The sequence below is a fragment of the Pan troglodytes genome, chromosome X (genome assembly GCF_028858775.2).
Source record: "Pan troglodytes isolate AG18354 chromosome X, NHGRI_mPanTro3-v2.0_pri, whole genome shotgun sequence".
Classification (NCBI taxonomy): Eukaryota; Metazoa; Chordata; class Mammalia; order Primates; family Hominidae; genus Pan; species Pan troglodytes.
Genome location: NC_072421.2, coordinates 77,063,635 through 77,082,455, shown reverse-complemented (window position 1 = coordinate 77,082,455; position 18,821 = coordinate 77,063,635). Strand labels below are relative to the sequence as shown.

The 18,821-nt window shown below is 38.4% G+C and overlaps 1 protein-coding gene across 2 annotated transcripts; it reads left to right on the top strand.

The window, feature by feature from the left end:
• Nucleotides 1-720: 720 nt before the first annotated feature.
• Nucleotides 721-7,916, top strand: ITM2A (integral membrane protein 2A). 2 transcript variants are annotated; one of them, XM_001145755.6, is made up of 6 exons: nt 721-1,194; nt 4,743-4,874; nt 5,158-5,355; nt 5,604-5,714; nt 6,827-6,977; nt 7,129-7,916. In XM_001145755.6, the coding sequence occupies exons 1-6, from the start codon at nt 1,084-1,086 to the stop codon at nt 7,215-7,217; spliced, it is 792 nt and encodes a 263-aa protein (XP_001145755.2). In that variant the 5' UTR covers nt 721-1,083; the 3' UTR covers nt 7,218-7,916. The 2 variants fall into 2 exon arrangements, with proteins under 2 accessions (XP_001145755.2, XP_003317582.1); XM_003317534.6 differs by lacking the exon at nt 4,743-4,874 and having other exon boundaries at nt 766-1,194.
• Nucleotides 7,917-18,821: the final 10,905 nt, after the last annotated feature.

Below are 18,821 nucleotides of genomic sequence, written 5' to 3'. Positions count from 1 at the left end.
CAAGAATAATTTCTAACTCAACCCCTTTGAAGTTATTGTTTTTTCCTCCATTAGATCGGTATTAGCATCTGGCTAAATTTTGTATCCTCCACCTCCACCTTCCTGAACACATAAGTACTTATACACACACACAAATACACACACACACGTTTTTTTTTTTTTTTTTTTCCTTGCAGGTTTCACAGCTGGTGGCTGAACAGAAACAGTCTCTGGGTTGAGACTTTACACTGGTTTCCCTGACCTGGAAGAGTGAAAAATCTAGATTATTTCAGGAATTTATTGTAAGCTTTCCACCCTTCTCTGTCTCATCATGTCTTATCTACAAAATGGGGTGTTGGGGAGGCAGGAGCCCTATCTTTCTGATCTAGCATCGCCTTAGGTTGAGATATTAAAATTGCAAAACACAAGCAAGCAAATAAAAAAATAACAATTTGTTGAAAGAATCAACTGGGTAACTATAAACAGGATTCTAGGTGTTCTTTAAAAGGAAGATATTATTATCAAGGAACAGAACCTTTGTAGAATGGCGCTTTGGGGGCCTGGGTGGGTCCAGAACTAAGGAAGTTTGAGTTACTGCCAAGCTACAGTCCCAGGCCCTGCGGGGAGTCAGGTCCAAGTTTGAGAAAACAGTCAAGAGTCAGGGGCTATTGTGGCCTGGACAGAGGCAGAAAGACACGACACAGCAGGCTTCCTTCCTGTCTTGCTCTTATCTGAAGTTGCAGAGAGTGGGTGGGAGTATGCCTGAGGTGCAGGTGAGGCACGTTTAGCCTGAGCCGGCCACGGACTCCACTTCCCCTCCTCTTCCCCCAGTGGCAAATCCGCGCCACCTCGCAAACCCCCAACTCAGGCACTTGGGCCCCTTTTGGGCCCCCTCTCGCTCCTCCCTTTAGGCACCTCCCTGGGCCCGCCCACGGTCTCCCCCCAGTTTGGGACTGCGTCATAAGTATCCCAGACCTCGGCTTGCACTAGTGTTAGACTGAAGATAAAGTAAGTGCTGTTTGGGCTAACAGGATCTCCTCTTGTAGTCTGCAGCCCAGGACGCTGATTCCAGCAGCGCCTTACCGCGCAGCCTGAAGATTCACTATGGTGAAGATCGCCTTCAATACCCCCACCGCCGTGCAAAAGGAGGAGGCGCGGCAAGATGTGGAGGCCCTCCTGAGCCGCACGGTCAGAACTCAGATACTGACCGGCAAGGTAGCTGTCCCAGGGCGGGATGGGGGAGGGGTGGGCGAAAGAAAGAAGGCTGGTAGCAGAGGAGAAAATGTAGCTTCCCTGGGAGGGCCCCTCTTGCTCCTCTTACGCTGTCTCTGGGGTTTACCCGGTCGCCTCGGTTCTGTCTCCTTGCGGCACCTTCTGCTTACCGCACCCTCTGTCACTCTGCATTCCCGCTTGTCGTGCCATGTTCTGTCTGTTCCAGCTCACACCAGCTGTCCTGGAGGGAGGTTAGAGAGAGTTTCAGGAGATGCCCTGGGACTCGTTGTCATTGTCTCTTGGGTAACGTGTAGGGACCTGGGGATCAAGGAGGGGCATGTCGCCCAGTCCCCACCTCCAGGGGCGCGCATAGTCTCCCCAGGGACAGAGGGGACACAAGGGGGTGAGCAAGACCGGGAGATTTAACATTCTTTCCTTTTGGTGTGGATGAAGTTCTAAGACTCTAAATCTTTCTACGATCTCTGAGTGTTCGTGGAGGTGGGGTGAGCAGCAAAGGGCACTTTTAACTCCAAGCAGTATGGGTTGGGGCAAGTGGTCTGCTTGAGCGCGCGAGTATTTTCCGTTTCTCTCTGGTCATAGGTGGCTTTAAACATTAGATAAAGAAGCTGTCAAAATTGAGGTGGATCTTAATGCCAGTGTTGGGTGTTCACTGTGCCCTTTTACTGCAAGAGCCTTGTATATTTTTAGAGTGCTATTTCCTAAAGAAAACACTCTTCTCTTGTAAAAATAAATTTGAGGATACTTTTCAATTATTTTTAAATTTTTTTCTTGTTGAACAACATCCCCTTCCCTCTATTTAGAGATCTGAAGCAGGTCTAGTGTTGTAATTTAAACTACTAGCTTTGACAGGAACTGGGGAAGCTCTTCCCCAAAATGTTATCCATTATTTATTTAGTCCTATTTCTACTTCCTTTAAACACCTACTATGTTTTCAGGGTTCGTATGCTACTCCTCAGTATAATCTCAATTTTAAAGGGCAATAGTATTTTCTTCGTGTTCTATGAAATCTGGAAAGTGTTGGCGCTTGCAGATCTGTCCTAACTTGTCTTGTTCTCTATATAGTTTTAACTTCTGTGTTCAAAGTGGAGATATAAAAAGTCCTTTGAGTTAAATGAGAATCCATGTAGTAAAAGTTGATTGTACACACAATTTGAAATGTTAATGTTCTTATCCAGCTTTTTATTATGGAAACTTTCAATATTAAATCCTGCAATAAAACTAGCTTTTGTGTATTATACATTTTAGAGCTCAAAAGTAACACCCTCTTGCATTGTTGAGGTTTTGATTAAATGACAGAGGTCAAATATGTAATTGTTCTCCTGCTTAGTTTGTAGGTTAAACATGGTCAGATTTTTTGGGAGGTCTAATTAGAGGCCAGTAGTTAAATATAGCCACACAGTAATCCTTTTTTTTTTTTTCTTCACCGCCAAGCATTTCATGACTTGTAGATAGGTTCAGTTAATATGCCAGCAATACTTCTGCCAGGATTGTGGGTGCGATGAGGAATAAGCAAAACTGAGCATTTGCACTTTGATTATACTTTGCTGTTAGGTTTTGGAGAAAACTTAAAAGGATCCTTACCTGGCCACTATAGGACACTGATAATAATACTTGACATATTGTGTTGTAATACATTGATCAGCTAGCTCATTAGAGGTTGAGCATGACAAATATGATGTCAGACATAGTGTACAATCACTTCGAAAGAGTTCCAAGAGAAATTAGCTATGGTAATTGATGGCTCACACCAACCTAAAGTCCAATAAATGTAAATGAAAACAAAAAATCCTTATTTCTAGGATGTAACATCTTATGAAATTGAAATTCTAATATTTAGGCCTTGCTTAATAAACTTCCCGAATTATTGAAAGAATAAATGAAATTACAGTGCAAACTGTTCTTCTCATGTCTCAGTAGCAAGAAAAAATAAATTTATTTCTCTTAGAATTTCAAATTAAGCTATTATGTGACTTATGAGCAAGTTACTTTATCTTTATGAAACTCATTTTAGTCATCTAAAATATAATTTTAAGTCTCCAGTTCTAGATTATTGTACAGTAATTCCAAATCAAAATTTATAGTTCTATCTTTGTAGTGCTAATCTTAGTTTAGGTTTTTTTTTTTTAATAAAAATAATTAAAAGTTCCTGAAAATTACTGGGACACAGAAAAGCCTTCAAGGTTTATAGAGTACTAATTAGTGGAGGGTTTGAACTTAAATAAATTTAGTTAAGAAAATGGGAATCTCAAATTTCTCTGACCTTCAAAGAAAAATATTTTTGGAAAAATAAACATTTATCAAATGATTGTCCTTTCATCTTCTGCATTAACTTGAAATCTATGCATTTGTTTTCACCAAATGAATTTAAGGTTAGTTAGCTCTGATAAACATTGCAGTAGTTGTCCTGAAAAAGAGCTAATGACCTAAAAGACTAAAACAATTCGATTTATATACACGTTTGAATGATTTACTCTTTAATGATCAGGGCCTAGATTTGCTTACTTCATTTATTCAGTCCTTGAGTAACAATGCTGCTTAGGATGTATTGTGACATACAAAAATGGGATTAGAAAGATTGGAGTCCACTGCCCTGGGAAGGGCACAATCAGTTGCTTGTTTGCTTTGGATCTTTCTTGTTTCAATCCCGAAGCAAAATATTGATTTAACAAAATATTACAGTCACTGTTACTACACAGACAACTTTTGTGTCTAGCTATCGCAAATGCTACACTTCAAAATCAAGTGTTTCACCCAGGACGTGGAAAATATTTCATTCATGCAACACACAGTTATAGAATATTGATCGATATTGAGAAACTTTTATTTCTCGATTAAATTAGGAACATTAAATTTATATCTCTCCCTTCAATATTTTAATTTCTAAAATATGGGGAAAATGGCATATACCTTATAGAACTCCTACCTTTAAAACCTAATTTTCAAAAATCAGCTTTTTGAAAAATCAGTTAATAAATTAATCAAAGGTTACTAACTCCCTTTTAAGTTGACAAACTGATTTGGAAAAAATAATGAAGAAACAGAACCATACCCCAGAAAGTTAGTGATTATATCAGTGTACTAGTTCAAAAAGTAATTACTTCTGTTTATTGAGTATAATTTCTAGAGATCGGCTCTACTGCATTGTGCCTATTGTTAATACTATATCATACATTTAAAAATGTGTTAAGAGTCAATGTCGTGTTAAGTGTTCTTAGCACAGTAAAAAAGAATATGACATTGCATAAATAAATGGTAATTTTAATTTGATTCTTGATGCATGTATTTTGAAATAATTTCATATCGATATTTGGGTTTAGAAATGCCAAATGGAAGGTTAATATAATCAGAGACATTTTTTAACATCTATTAGATTCAGAAATTGTCTTGAAATAAATTAAGACTACAATTAAAATGAGTTAACATTTAAAAAAATATCTTGGGTTTCAAGGGAGGTAAATTGTACACAAAATCAACTATGTGTCTAAAAGTACAATCTGGTTTTGTTTTTGGTTTTGCTTTTTAATAAATAGGAGCTCCGAGTTGCCACCCAGGAAAAAGAGGGCTCCTCTGGGAGATGTATGCTTACTCTCTTAGGCCTTTCATTCATCTTGGCAGGACTTATTGTTGGTGGAGCCTGCATTTACAAGTACTTCATGCCCAAGGTAATAATAATAATTATAATTATTATACTTTGGATTACTACTTGCTAGACATTTAGTAGCAACTTAAAAAATTCTGTAGTGGTGACTAGAGAAAAGAAGATTTAGGGAAAGTTTTCAAGTTGCCTTTCAGTTCATAAAATTGATTTGTCTTCATTGTGATAACTGTAGTCAACAAGCCTCGGCTTAACACATAGTACAATGAATTGATATGAGTGTGAAAAGCCATTCAAATATCATGATAGTGAGTATTAGAAGGTTGTAATTTTCCCTTTTTGTCTTTTAGAGCACCATTTACCGTGGAGAGATGTGCTTTTTTGATTCTGAGGATCCTGCAAATTCCCTTCGTGGAGGAGAGCCTAACTTCCTGCCTGTGACTGAGGAGGCTGACATTCGTGAGGATGACAACATTGCAATCATTGATGTGCCTGTCCCCAGTTTCTCTGATAGTGACCCTGCAGCAATTATTCATGACTTTGAAAAGGTGGGCTTCTCATTCTTATAAATATTCCAGGATTTTTTTTTTCTCTCTCTCTTTTTTACTTCATTGGCAGGTATTAAATTCATTCATGAATGCACATGTTTTTGAGGCAAAGCCATTTCATTCTTTTGTTGTTGAATACACATTAGTTGATTTTGAAAGGATGTAGCTGCTTGATCTAATGGTAGTTGGAAAATTTGCAATGTTAATGCCTTCTGTGTCTTACCTGACTTTTTTCCCCTACCTAACAGGGAATGACTGCTTACCTGGACTTGTTGCTGGGGAACTGCTATCTGATGCCCCTCAATACTTCTATTGTTATGCCTCCAAAAAATCTGGTAGAGCTCTTTGGCAAACTGGCGGTATGTATTTTGGAAGTCAAATTTTTACATAAGCATTTCCAAGTAATTTTACTTCCTTGTTTTTAAAAAAATAATGAGTTTGGCCAAAACATTTTATTTTATTGAAATAATTTTGAAATAAAAAACGTTGTGAACCTAAAACTGCTCTAAAAAATAAAGATTATTTTTTACAGTCATTATCTGGTGTAGGAAAGGATTTAAATAGTGTCCTTAAGAATTTGGGCAAATGACATGAACAGACATTTTCCAAAAGAAGACATACATGCGGGCCACAAACATGAACAAAAGCTGAGCATCACTGAACATTAGATAAATGCAAATCAAAACCACAACGAGATACCATCTCACACCAGTCAGAGTGGCTATTATTAAAAAGTCAAAAAATAACAGATGCTGGTGAGGTTGTGGAGAAAAAGGAATGCTTATACACCATTGGTGTTGGTGTAAATTAGTTCAGCCATTATGGAAGATGCTGTGGTGATTTCTCACACCTAAAGACAGAAATACTATTAGACCCAGCAATCGCATTACTGGGTGTATGCCCAAAGAAATATAAATCATTTTATTATAAAGACACATGCACAAGTATGTTCATTGCAGCAATATTTATAATAGCAAAGACATGGTATCAGCCTAAATGTCCATCAATGATAGAGTGGATAAAGAAAATGCGATACATACACACCATGGTATAGTATGCAGCCAAAAAAAAAAAAAAAAAACCAATCACAAAAAAAAAAACAAGATCATGTCCTTTGCAGAGACATGGATAAAGCTGGAGGCCATTATCCTTACAAACTAACACAGCAACAGAAAACCAAATACCGTATATTCTCACTTACAAGTGAGAGCCAAATGCAAAGAACACATGGTCACATAGAGGGGAATAACACACACTGGGGCCTTTCAGAGGGTGGAAGATGGGAGAAGGGACAGGATCAGGAAAAATAACCAGTAGGTACTAGGCTTAATACCTGGGTGATTAAATAATCTCTACAACAAACCCCATGACACAACTTTACTTAAGTAACAAACCTGCACTTTTACTCCTGAACTTCAAAGTTAAAAAGGAAAAAGAATTTCTCATTTCAATCTTTGTTTTTGATTTTTAGAGTGGCAGATATCTGCCTCAAACTTATGTGGTTCGTGAAGACCTAGTTGCTGTGGAGGAAATTCGTGATGTTAGTAACCTTGGCATCTTTATTTACCAACTTTGCAATAACAGAAAGTCCTTCCGCCTTCGTCGCAGAGACCTCTTGCTGGGTAAGTAACTAATGTATTCCTTCCTTCACCCTGTGTTACACAGTGGAAGAAAGTGGAGGTAGAATACAGGAAAAAGTGGGGAACAAGTCTGGATATATTTTCATTTCCACAAAAATTTCAAAAGCCACTTTTTTTGCACATTTCCTTACAGGTTTCAACAAACGTGCCATTGATAAATGCTGGAAGATTAGACACTTCCCCAACGAATTTATTGTTGAGACCAAGATCTGTCAAGAGTAAGAGGCAACAGATAGAGTGTCCTTGGTAATAAGAAGTCAGAGATTTACAATATGACTTTAACATTAAGGTTTATGGGATACTCAAGATATTTACTCATGCATTTACTCTATTGCTTATGCTTTAAAAAAAGGAAAAAAAAACTACTAACCACTGCAAGCTCTTGTCAAATTTTAGTTTAATTGGCATTGCTTGTTTTTTGAAACTGAAATTACATGAGTTTCATTTTTTCTTTGAATTTATAGGGTTTAGATTTCTGAAAGCAGCATGAATGTGTCACCTAACATCCTGACAATAAATTCCATCCGTTGTTTTTGTTTGTTTGTTTGTTTTTTCTTTTCCTTTAAGTAAGCTCTTTATTCATCTTATGGTGGAGCAATTTTAAAATTTGAAATATTTTAAATTGTTTTTGAACTTTTTGTGTAAAATATATCGATCTCAACATTGTTGGTTTCTTTTGTTTTTCATTTTGTACAACTTTCTTGAATTTAGAAATTACATCTTTGCAGTTCTGTTAGGTGCTCTGTAATTAACCTGACTTATATGTGAACAATTTTCATGAGACGGTCATTTTTAACTAATGCAGTGATTCTCACTACTATCTGTATTGTGGAATGCACAAAATTGTGTAGGTGCTGAATGCTGTAAGAAGTTTAGGTTGTATGAATTCTACAACCCTATAATAAATTTTTCTCTATACAACCACTGTTTCTTTCATTTCATCACTTGAGATATAGTCAATGTGAATAATTAATATTACTTATTTAGCTTTTGGTGTACCTGTAACAGATCTAAAATTATGAGCCCAACTTTGCCCCCATTCCCACCTACACATATTTATATGTTATAGTTTCATATTTCACTCCCTATTGACAGTATATTAATTACTCTTTTATAAACATCCCATAATTGGCTTATCATGTAAATTCAACTATTTATTTAGAGGCTTCAGGCGCATAGCACTTTAAAATCTTTTGAAGTGTTTTCTTTCTCATCAAATTAAACAACTATACACAGCTATAATGGATCACTAAGGACTAACCTTGGATAAGATGTTGATAGCTTTTAAGAACTTCAAATGCTGTGATCATTACTCATGTATCTAAGAGTCTAAACTTCATACCAAGGGGACATGAGTACTATAAACTATTTCCCTTGTATTAGGTGAAAAATCGCTCCTGATATCCCTTATTACCTGCTGGGATACCAACTATTGGTCAATTTCAGTAGCCAAAACTACTTAGTCGAATCCATACCCTTAAATACTACCATTATTTTTTAATGAAATAAATTAAACATTTAACTTTAAGAACTTAGAAATAAAGCGATGGCACAAACAATAAAGCATACAGAAAGCAAAATGCAGTATTTAGAAAATAATAACAGTAATTGATAAATTCAAGAACTGGCTCTTTATAAAGAAGAATATGTAGAAAGAGTCTGATAAAATTTAACACCCATTGCTTGTCTTAAAATATGCATAGAAATTTAGGAAAAAGGAAATACACTATTTCCAAATTTATCTTAAATAACATCACAACTAATGGTACAACACAGGAAAGGATGTTGGCTATTGAAGCTATTCAGTGTTGTTCCAGACATTCTGGCCAATGCAATAATATGTAAAACAAATAAAAATATAACTTTTAAAGGAGGGTTAAAATTATGTTTATTACTAGATAGATTTTTACATATAAGATATTAGTGGAATAATCAAAACTTTAAAAATTAATGAGAAGATTCAGTATGATAGAAACAAAAGCCAATTACTTTCCTTTATACCACAAACAACCAATTAAAGGGAAATACCACCAGGTAAAAAATATTCTCACAATAGCAACAGGGACATCAAGTAGCACCAACAAGAAATTTATGGAATTATTATAAAGAAAGCCATGAAACTTAATTAAGAGATATAAAATAAAAGTTAAGTAAATAGAGAAGAGAGGAAGAACATTACAAATAGACAAATTCTTCCACAATTAAATTTCTTGTTTTAAGCAATTTCAATTAAAATCCCAAAATAATTGGTTTTGGAACTTGGCAAAATTATTTGAAGGTTCATCTGGAAGCATAAATAAGTTAGAATCACTAAAGAAAAAAATGAAAAAAGAGTAATTGGAGACAGGATGTCTTACATGAACAACTATTAAACCACAGCCAAATTCACAGTAGTTTTAAAGGTAACTTTCACACAAGATAGAAAATTATGATGCCAAGAAAGAGATTCTAGTGTGTAAAAGAACAGTATCCTAACAGAAGCTCCATGCAACGAGATACATTGTATATCAAATTTTGCCCCCAAATCTGGCTAAATGAAAACAAACAAACAAACAAAAAAGTCCTAGTGGCCATAGTATAAAATAGCATAAGGGTAACAGCCCTCCAAATGCAGCATCTCCTAAATTTTTACTACTAATGAATATTTCTTAAAAGAGAAAAACCTTTAAAAATGCTAAAAGTATAACTGAATGATAACCTGATGCTGGCATCCATGAGTAATGGATATCTGACAGAGACTAGCTCTCTGATTGTTTTTCCAGAAACTCAGAGCCCCAAATCTGTCAAAAAACCAAACAACGCATATTCTCACTCATAGGTGGGAATTGAACAATGAGAACACATGGACACAGGAAGGGGAACATCACACTCTGGGGACTGCTGTGGGGTGGGGGGAGGGGGGAGGGATAGCTTTAGGAGATATACCTAATGCTAAATGACGAGTTAATGGGTGCAGCACACCAGCATGGCACATGTATACATATGTAACTAACCTGCACATTGTGCACATGTACCATAAAACTTAAAAGTATAATAATAATTAAAAAAAAAAAGAAAACAAAAAAAAAAAGAAAAGTGGGCAGTCATATATCTAAGAATTGTGTGAAGCATAGTTTTAGGTATCATAACTTGTGCCACATTTCTATTCTATCCATTCACTCACCCTCACATGATTATTCATTTGCTCATTTATTGTTTGTCAGGAATGGGAATGGATAGAGTTCTGAGCAAAACAGACATAGACCCTGCCCCTATTAAGCATATAGTCTCCTGGGGAGTAAAAGGCTTTTTCAAATAATTCAGCTACTTTATTATAAAGAAGAATTATAGAAGCCTATGAGAGTTTATAATGGCAGGGGTGAGAATCCTGGACTAATAATTAAGTCTCAACTTACTGTGAAATTTGAGCAGAAAGCTGAAGTATGAGTAGTATAAATCAGGTAAATTTCAGGCAGAAGTCATTGGAAGCTAAGTCCCTGAGGCAGGAAGGAATGTGGTTGTTGGAGAAAGTGAAATAAAAAGGGGCCTGAGCACATTGAGTAAAGAGAATTATATGAAAATAAGTTGGAAAATTAGGGAGAGTCCAGATCATGTAGGACACTGTAGGCTATGTAAAAACACACGAACAAAAACCTTTTGTCTTTGTACTTAAAGTAATAAGAGACATTTGAAGGGTTTTAAGTAGGGTCATGAATGGGAGCCAATTGGTATTTTTAAAAGATTACTTTGACTGCAATGAGAAAAAATATATTACAGGGAGACAAAAGGGAAAACAGTAAGGCCAATTAGGCCATTCCAGTAGTCTAAGCAAAAAATGATAATGGATTGGACAAGGAAAGTGTCAATGATAAAATAAAGTAGAGGAAATAAAGATATATTTTTGGCATAAAAGTGATGGAAAATAATTATAAATTGCATATTTAAGAAGAAGTATATCAAGGAGTTTTGTCATTGATGAGTCCCAGGTGTCTGGCTTACATCCTTGGATGAAAAATAATGACTTGCTCCTGCAGATCTCAAAATTTACTTGGGTTAAATAGTGGGAAATTGATGTTTGATGTGCCATTCAGAGTTTCAGCAGTAAACAGATGTCACCCTCAAACAGAACAATGAAGAGAGGTTAATAAAGTGACAAAGTATAAAGTGTAAAATGAGTTAATAAATAATAAGTCTCAATGAAGCTCACTAGGTTTAACAACACTGGTGAGGCCTCATGACCTCTACCCTTGAAGAGGCAAGGGGGAAAACTAGCTATAGGTGAAGACTTTCCCTGACAGGAGCTGCAGTCTTTGGTAGAGGGACACAACCACTTTGTCCTTTAATCTCCTGTTGGTGTCTCCCATTGACCAAACTCAACTAGAAGCCAGAAGAATAGGAGTGCCTTGATGCAATCCACAAAGGACAGCCCCCTTGATACAAGCAGAAAAGATGAATGAAGAGTGGCTCTGGAGAACCTGACTGAGAGTATCCAGCATAGCCCACTTTACTTTTCTCCACAGCATCCACTCTTTTTGTTTATCCAGATAAAGTATTCATGTCCCCAGCATAGAGAACACATAAATTCTCATTAGCTACCATCCAATTTCAAGATATTGTCAATTCTACATTTCTACCTAAAACTAAAATGTTAGCCACCACCATTACTCTTTATATAAGGCAATTTGAGTGGGAAGAGGGAAAAAGAAGTCAAGTAAAGCATGGCTGCTTCAGTTCTTGATTTCTAGCTGTTAAGGGGTCAGAAGTTGGTCATCATAATCTTCTTCTTACACAACCCGTTCCTTATCTTCCTATGCCATATGCAGCATCTTGGCTGGATGGGTTTTGTTTTACCTAGTGGAATAATTCAGATATTTTTCACTGCAGGGTTTGAGTTGTTGGCAATCTTGTATTTGTAGCAGTTTTTCATTGAAAATGGCCATTCGGCCAGGAAGGAGACAAGGCACCTGAGTGAATCTTTTGAGTTCCAGTAATAGTTTTCCTTGGTTCCACTGTTTAGTAGCAGCACAATTTTCCCTTGATTATTATAATTAATCACCTCAGCAAGTACAGCAATTATTTCTCTGCCTGTTGGTTTGTGGAGAGCCACAGATGGCTAAGAATCAGTCTCAGGATCCAATTTAATGGAACCATGACTCCATTTTCTGGTGGAAGTACTCCACCCCTGAGCAGTAGGACTTGCACACCCACTGTATTAATCGGTTATTGCACTGCTATAAAGAAATACCTGATACTGGGTAATTTATAAAGAAAATAGGCTTAATTGGCTCACAGTTCTGCAGGCTTAACAGAAAGCATGGCTTGGAGGCCTCAAGAAGCTTACAATCATAGCAGAAGGCAAAGAGGAAGCTAGCACATCTTACCATGGCAGAGCAGGAGAGTGGGGAAGAGAGAGAGAGAGAGAGAGAGGAAGTGCCACACACCTTTAAACCATCAGATCTCAAGAGAACACATTCACCATCATGAAAACAGCAAGGGGAATATCTGTCCCCATAATCCAATCACCTCCCACCAGGCCCCTCCTCCAATTAGACATGAGATTTGGTCAGGGAAACAAATCCAAACCATAGCATTCCACTCCTGGCCCCTCGCAAATCTCATATCCTTTGCACATTTCAAAACCAATCATGCTTTCCCAACAATCCCCCAAAGTCTTAACTAATTCCAGCATTAACTCAAAAGTCTAAGTCCAGAGTCTTATCTGAGACAAGGCAAGTCCTTTCCACCTATGAGCCTGTAAAATTCAAAGCAAGTTAGTTACTTCCAAGATACAATGGGGATACATTCATTGTGTAAATGCTCCCATTCTAAAAGGGAGAAATTGGCCAAAACAAAGGGGTTACAGGTCCCATGCAATTCTGAAACCCAGCAGGGCAGTGATTAAGTCTTAAAACTCCAAAATAATCTCCTTTGACTCCATGTCTCACATATAGGACATGCTGAAGCAAGGGTTAGGCTCCCTATGACATGAGCATCTCCACCCCTGTGGCTCTTCAGGGTGCAGCCCCCATGGCAGTTTTCATGGGCTGGCATTGAGTGCCTGTGACTTTTCCAGGCTCACATTGCAAGCTGTTGGTGAATCTACCATTCTGGAGTCTGTAGGACAGTGGCCCTCTTCTCACAGTCCCACTAGGCAGTGCCGCAGGGGGTACTCTGTGTGGGGCATCCAGACCCATATTTCTCCTCTGCAATGCCCTAGTAGAGGTTCTCCTGAGCGCTCCGCCCCTGCAGCAGACTTCTGCCTGGACATCCAGGCATTTCTATACATCCTCTGAAATCTAGGCAAAGATTTCCAATGCACAACTCTTGTCTTCTGCACACCTGCAGGCTCAACACTACATGGAAGCCACTAAGGCTTGTAGGTTGCACCCTCTGAAGTAAAGACCTGAGCTGTACCTTGGCCACTTCTAGCCACAGCTGGAGCTGGAGCAGCTGGAATGCAGAGCACCATGTCTGAGGCTGCACAGAGCAAGGGTCCCTGGGCCCAGTCCATGAAGCCATTTTCCCTGCTAGGTCTCTGGGACTGTGATGGGAGGGACTGCCATCAAGGTCTCTGACATGCCCTGGAGACATTTTCCTCATTGTCTTGGCTATTAACATTCAGCTCCTCTTTACTTACGCAAATTTCTGCAGCCAGCTTGAATTTCTCCCCAGAAAATGGGTTTTTCTTTTTTATCGCATGGTCAGGCTGCAAATTTTCCAAATTCTTATGCTCTGCTTCCCTTTTAAACATAAGTTCCAATTTCAGACCATCTCTTTCTTCAAGCATATAAGGGTACACTTTTAGAAACAGCCAGGTCATATTTTGAATGCTTTGCTGCTTAGAAATTTATTCTGTCTGACATCCTAAATCATCTCTCTCAAATTCAAAGTTCTACAGATCTCTAGGGCAGAGGCAAAATGCTGCCAGTCTCTTTGCTAAAGTATAGCAAGAGTGACCTTTATTCCAGTTCCCAATAAGCTCCTCATCTCTTTCTGAGACTGCCTCAGCCTGGACTTCATTGTCCATATCGCTATCAGCATTTTGGTAACAACCATTCAAGAAGTCTCTAGGAAGTTCCAAACTTTCCCACATCTTCCTATCTTCTTCTGAGCCCACCAAACTGTTCCAACTTCTGACCATTACCCAGTTCCAAAGTTGCCTCCACATAGTTAGGTATCTTTGTAGCAATGCCCCCACTCTTCTGGTACCAATTTTCTGTATTGGTTCATTTTCATACTGCTATAAAGAAGTACCTGAGACTGGGTAATTTATGAAGAAAAGAGTTTTAATGGACTAACAGTTCCACAGGCTTAACAGGATACATGGCTGTGAGGCCTCATGGTGAAAAGTGAAGTGGAAGATAACACATCTTACTATGGCAGAGCAGGAGAGAGTCAGCGTGAGGGGGGAAGTGCCACACACTTTTAAACCATCAGATCTCATGAGAACTCACTCTCTATCATGAGAACAGCAGGGGGAAATCCGCTCCCATGATCCAATCACTTCCTAACAGGCCCCTCCACCAATTAGACGTGAGATTTGGTCAAGGACACAAATCCGAGCCGCATAAGGCACCAAAATCAAGATTCAGGGAACAGGAAGCAAAAGTTTCTTCAGAGCATTGTTAGATAGATATAATATTATTATATAATAATAATAATATAAAGGGGACACTCTCACCTCTCTTTATGGGGGAAAGGACAAAATTGACTGCTGCTTTAAAGTTTAGCCTGAAGGGTAGCACCTCAATCTTACAGGTTGCTGTCTCTCAACTGAAATAATATTTGAATCTTTTTAGGATATCATTCCTCATGTTATGTTTTAAGGATCCAATACATGTTATCACTAATTTTATGACATGCAGTTTAGGTTGCATGTCAGTTTGTGTCCCATGGTCAAGGAATTTAGTCTCCACTGGGCCTGTTAGAAAGATGGGAATAGTATTTCAATTTGGAAATAGTTATCATAAGAAGAGAGAATGACTTTACTACGTAAGCTTAAGAGTTGGTGCTATAATTATCCTAGAGCATTTTTGTCTTTTGTAGAAACTTCCAATGCTATTGTGTCTGATGGGTTATAAGGCACAAATGGCAGAGCAACTTGCACTGGTGCCTAGATCTACTGTAAGTGTTTTCTTCCTCTAGACCATACCCAAGACTTACAGCCTTATGGGTTACCTGGTAAATGAGTTGGAGCAGCAAACCTAAGTGTGGTATGTGTTGCCTCCAACATCCCAGAAGTTCTACCAAGCATTTTATCTCTTTTTTCACGACAGACAGCACAAGAGACAATGAATGTTTCTCACCTTAGAAAGAATATACTGACAGGCCCAGATCACTGGACTCCTGGAAAACATCAAACTTCTGACAGGACCTCTAAATATGCATGTATCTTACTAAGGCACTAATAATACTTGTTTCTTTCTGCTCATCAATTCTACTTAGTATAATGTCATAAATACAATAGAACAGTACGACGTTTTGTGGGGGATACAAACATAATTCGTGTTACTTTTGGCCAAATTGTAAGAGAGAAGACAAAATTGTGTCTCCCTAATATAGGAAGGTAAGGCAGACTACTTCTTCTTTTTTTTTTTTTGCTGACAGAAATGGAAGAGGAAGAAGTTATGTGTTATGTAAATAGCTACATATTAACTGCCAAGAGCAGTGTTTACTTGCTTTAATAAAGACACCACATTCAGAACTAAAGCTGGAATTTGCTTTATGCTCTAATTACGATTGCAATAATCCATAGTCATTTTCCAAAACACATCTGGCCTTTGCCCCTAGCCAAATGAAATTAAATGGTAATATAGAAAAAGTAACATTTTTTGGATTGTGGAGGCATCTGATGATAGTAATAACCTCTGCAATTCCTTTCTCTTTTGGTTTACAGTCTTGGCAGGGAGTAAGGAGAGTTGTAGTGACTCTTGCAATAGCCCTAACTCATGGACCATGAAACCAGTATGGGGATTCTTCCAGTTGCTGAATATGTATTTTCCCACTACACATTTTGGAAATTGGGAATAAAATATAACATTAATCTGCAGTCTAAATTCCACCTCAGGGAGATAGACTTGGGCTATGACTTTACCTTCTGATGTTGATAGCCCCACACTCTGATTTATAAACTATGGTGGAATTCCAGATGTCCAAGATTCAGTACCAGCTCAGGGCTAATGTCTAATAGCTTCAAAAATGGACATTTCTTCTTCATCCAGACATCCAGATAAATGGATTTGGATTCCTCTGGACAAAGATTGGGGGAATACTAAAAGCAACTGTGGCTCCATTTCTGGGTTATTCATAAAAGGCATCCAACCTCCCTCAAGCAAGGGTCTCCAATTCTGTGGACATTCTTGGGCATGGAAACTGAGTACAAGGCTGCAAACCCCACTGTGGTCACTCAAGTTAGGTTTCTGTACAATAGACTTCAAAGTTTTCTGCCTAAATGTGCCAAACAGCAACTTAATAGATTGCTTAATTTATGCCTAACAATGTCCTGATTAGTTAGCCATTATCATAAACTCTTGAAAGACAAAATACATTGCTTCGACCCTTTGTTTCATTTAATATATCAATTGCTTTCACCTTGTGCCTAGGCTTGACCAGTTTAGTACTCATTGTTCTCAATGTTGTGGAGAGGGATATGATAAAAAGTTGAACACAATATGTCCATTTCAACGTTTGCATCTCACTGTCTTCAGAATCCTTTCCATATAATGTGACAGGGAAGTTCTGGCATTTCACTAACTATAAACCACTGCTATATACAAGTTTCAATTTAACCAATCTCGCAGATAGTTATCACCATTCTTTGGTGCTCAAACCAACATATTTCATCTTAAAATCTAAATGAATGCATGCACATTATTTAACTTGGCTTAATCAATTTTTATATTCCTTCCTCCATGGTCTATCCTTATAATACGTTCTCATGTATGTTCCCAATATTTCTGATGGTGCATATTGTCAAAGCCAAACACTCTTTTATCAAAAGAACATGACAATTTTCCTCATGGGGAGTATAAGCTCTATATATGATATGGTTTGGATTTGTGTCCCACCCAAATCTCATCTCAAATTGTAATCCCCACGTGTCAAGGGAAGGACCTGTAATCCCCAGGGACTGTGGGGAAGTGACTTAATTATTGCAGCAGTTTCTCCCTTGCTGTTCCCATGATAGCGAGTGAGTTCTCAGGAGATCTGATGGTATTATAAGCATCTGGCATTTCCCCTGCTCGCACTTCTCTGTCCTGCTGCATTGTGAAGAAGTTGCCTGCTTTCCCTTTGCCTTCTGCCGTGATTGTAAGTTTCCTGAGGCTTCTCTACCCCTGCAAAACTGTGAGTCAATTAAACCTCTTTCCTTTATAAATTACTCAGTCTCAGGTATTTCTTTATAGCAGTGCAAAAATGGACTAATAGAATATATAAACCAAAAGTGTTACATCTTATTTAATCCATGTCCATTTGTGCTTCTGTAAAAATACCAGCCTGGATAATTCAGAAGAAAACAGAAATTTACGTTTATATTACAGTTTGGGAGGCTGGAAAGTCCAAGTCCAAGGTGTCAGCAGGTTGAGTTAAGGCCAGATTTTCACTTCCAAGAAGGAGTCTTGTTGCTGCGTCATCTGGAGGGGAAGAATGCTGTGTTCTTACATGGCAGAAGGAATGGAAGGAGCACAGACACTACTCAAGCTCTTTCATAAATTCGCTAATCCCATTCACGAGGGCTCTGCCAGCACTGTGTAATCATCCCCTAAAGGCCCCACCTCTTAATACTATTGCATTTCTAATTACATTTCAACACATGAATTTTGGGGGAGCATTCATATCATAGCAACCCACTTGGAAGAGTATAAGAGAAAACTTGAATATGTTTAAATATTGGCAGAAAGGGACCATTAGAGAGGCACAGGTTTAAGATACAAAAGACATGAGGACATTAGTGGAGCTAGGTTTTTGAGGAAGTGGTAGGAAAAAGAATAAAAAAGCACAACTAAAAAGATAATCCTGGCCAGGTACAGTTGCTCATGCCTGTAACCCCGGCACTTTGGGAGGCCAAGACGGGCAGATCACCTGAGGTCAGGAGTTCGAGACCAGCCTGGGCAACATGGCGAAATGCTGCCTCTACTAAAAATAGAACAATTAGCCGGGCATGGTGGTGGGCGCCTGTAATCCCAGCTACTCGGGAGGCTAAGACAGGAAAATCGCTTGAACCCGGGGGGGCGGAGGTTGCAGATCGCACCACTGCATTGGGCGGCAGAACAAGACTCCACCTAAAAAAAAAAAAAAAAAAAAAGGCCAGGCGCGGTGGCTCACGCCTGTAATCCCATAATCCCAGCACTTTGGGAGGCCGAGACGGGGATCATGAGGTCAGGAGATCAAGACCATCCTGCCTAACATGGTGAAACCCCGTCTCTACTAAAAAAAAATACAAGAAATTAGCTGGGCATGGTGGTGGGCACCTGTAGTCCCAGCTACTTGGGAGGCTGAGGCAGGAGAATGGCATGAACCCGGGAGGTGGAGCTTGCAGAGAGCCGAGATCGTGCCACTGCACTCCAGCCTAGGTGACAGAGCAAGACTCTGTCTCAAAAAAAAATTAAAAAAAAAAATCCTTAGATAGAAAGAGGGAGTTAAGTCTCTTCCATTCCATTGAACTAGAAAAAATAGGAAATTATTAACAAAATTTGACTTTTATATTCGAAAGTTCAGGATAATTTATTTGGTATCTCAAAGTCCAGGACGGTAAGGTTGAAAATGTGATCATGAGAGTAGATGACTGAAGTGGAGAGGAAGTAAAGGTGATGGTGATGAGAAAATCAAGAACCAAGAGGCCAGTGCATT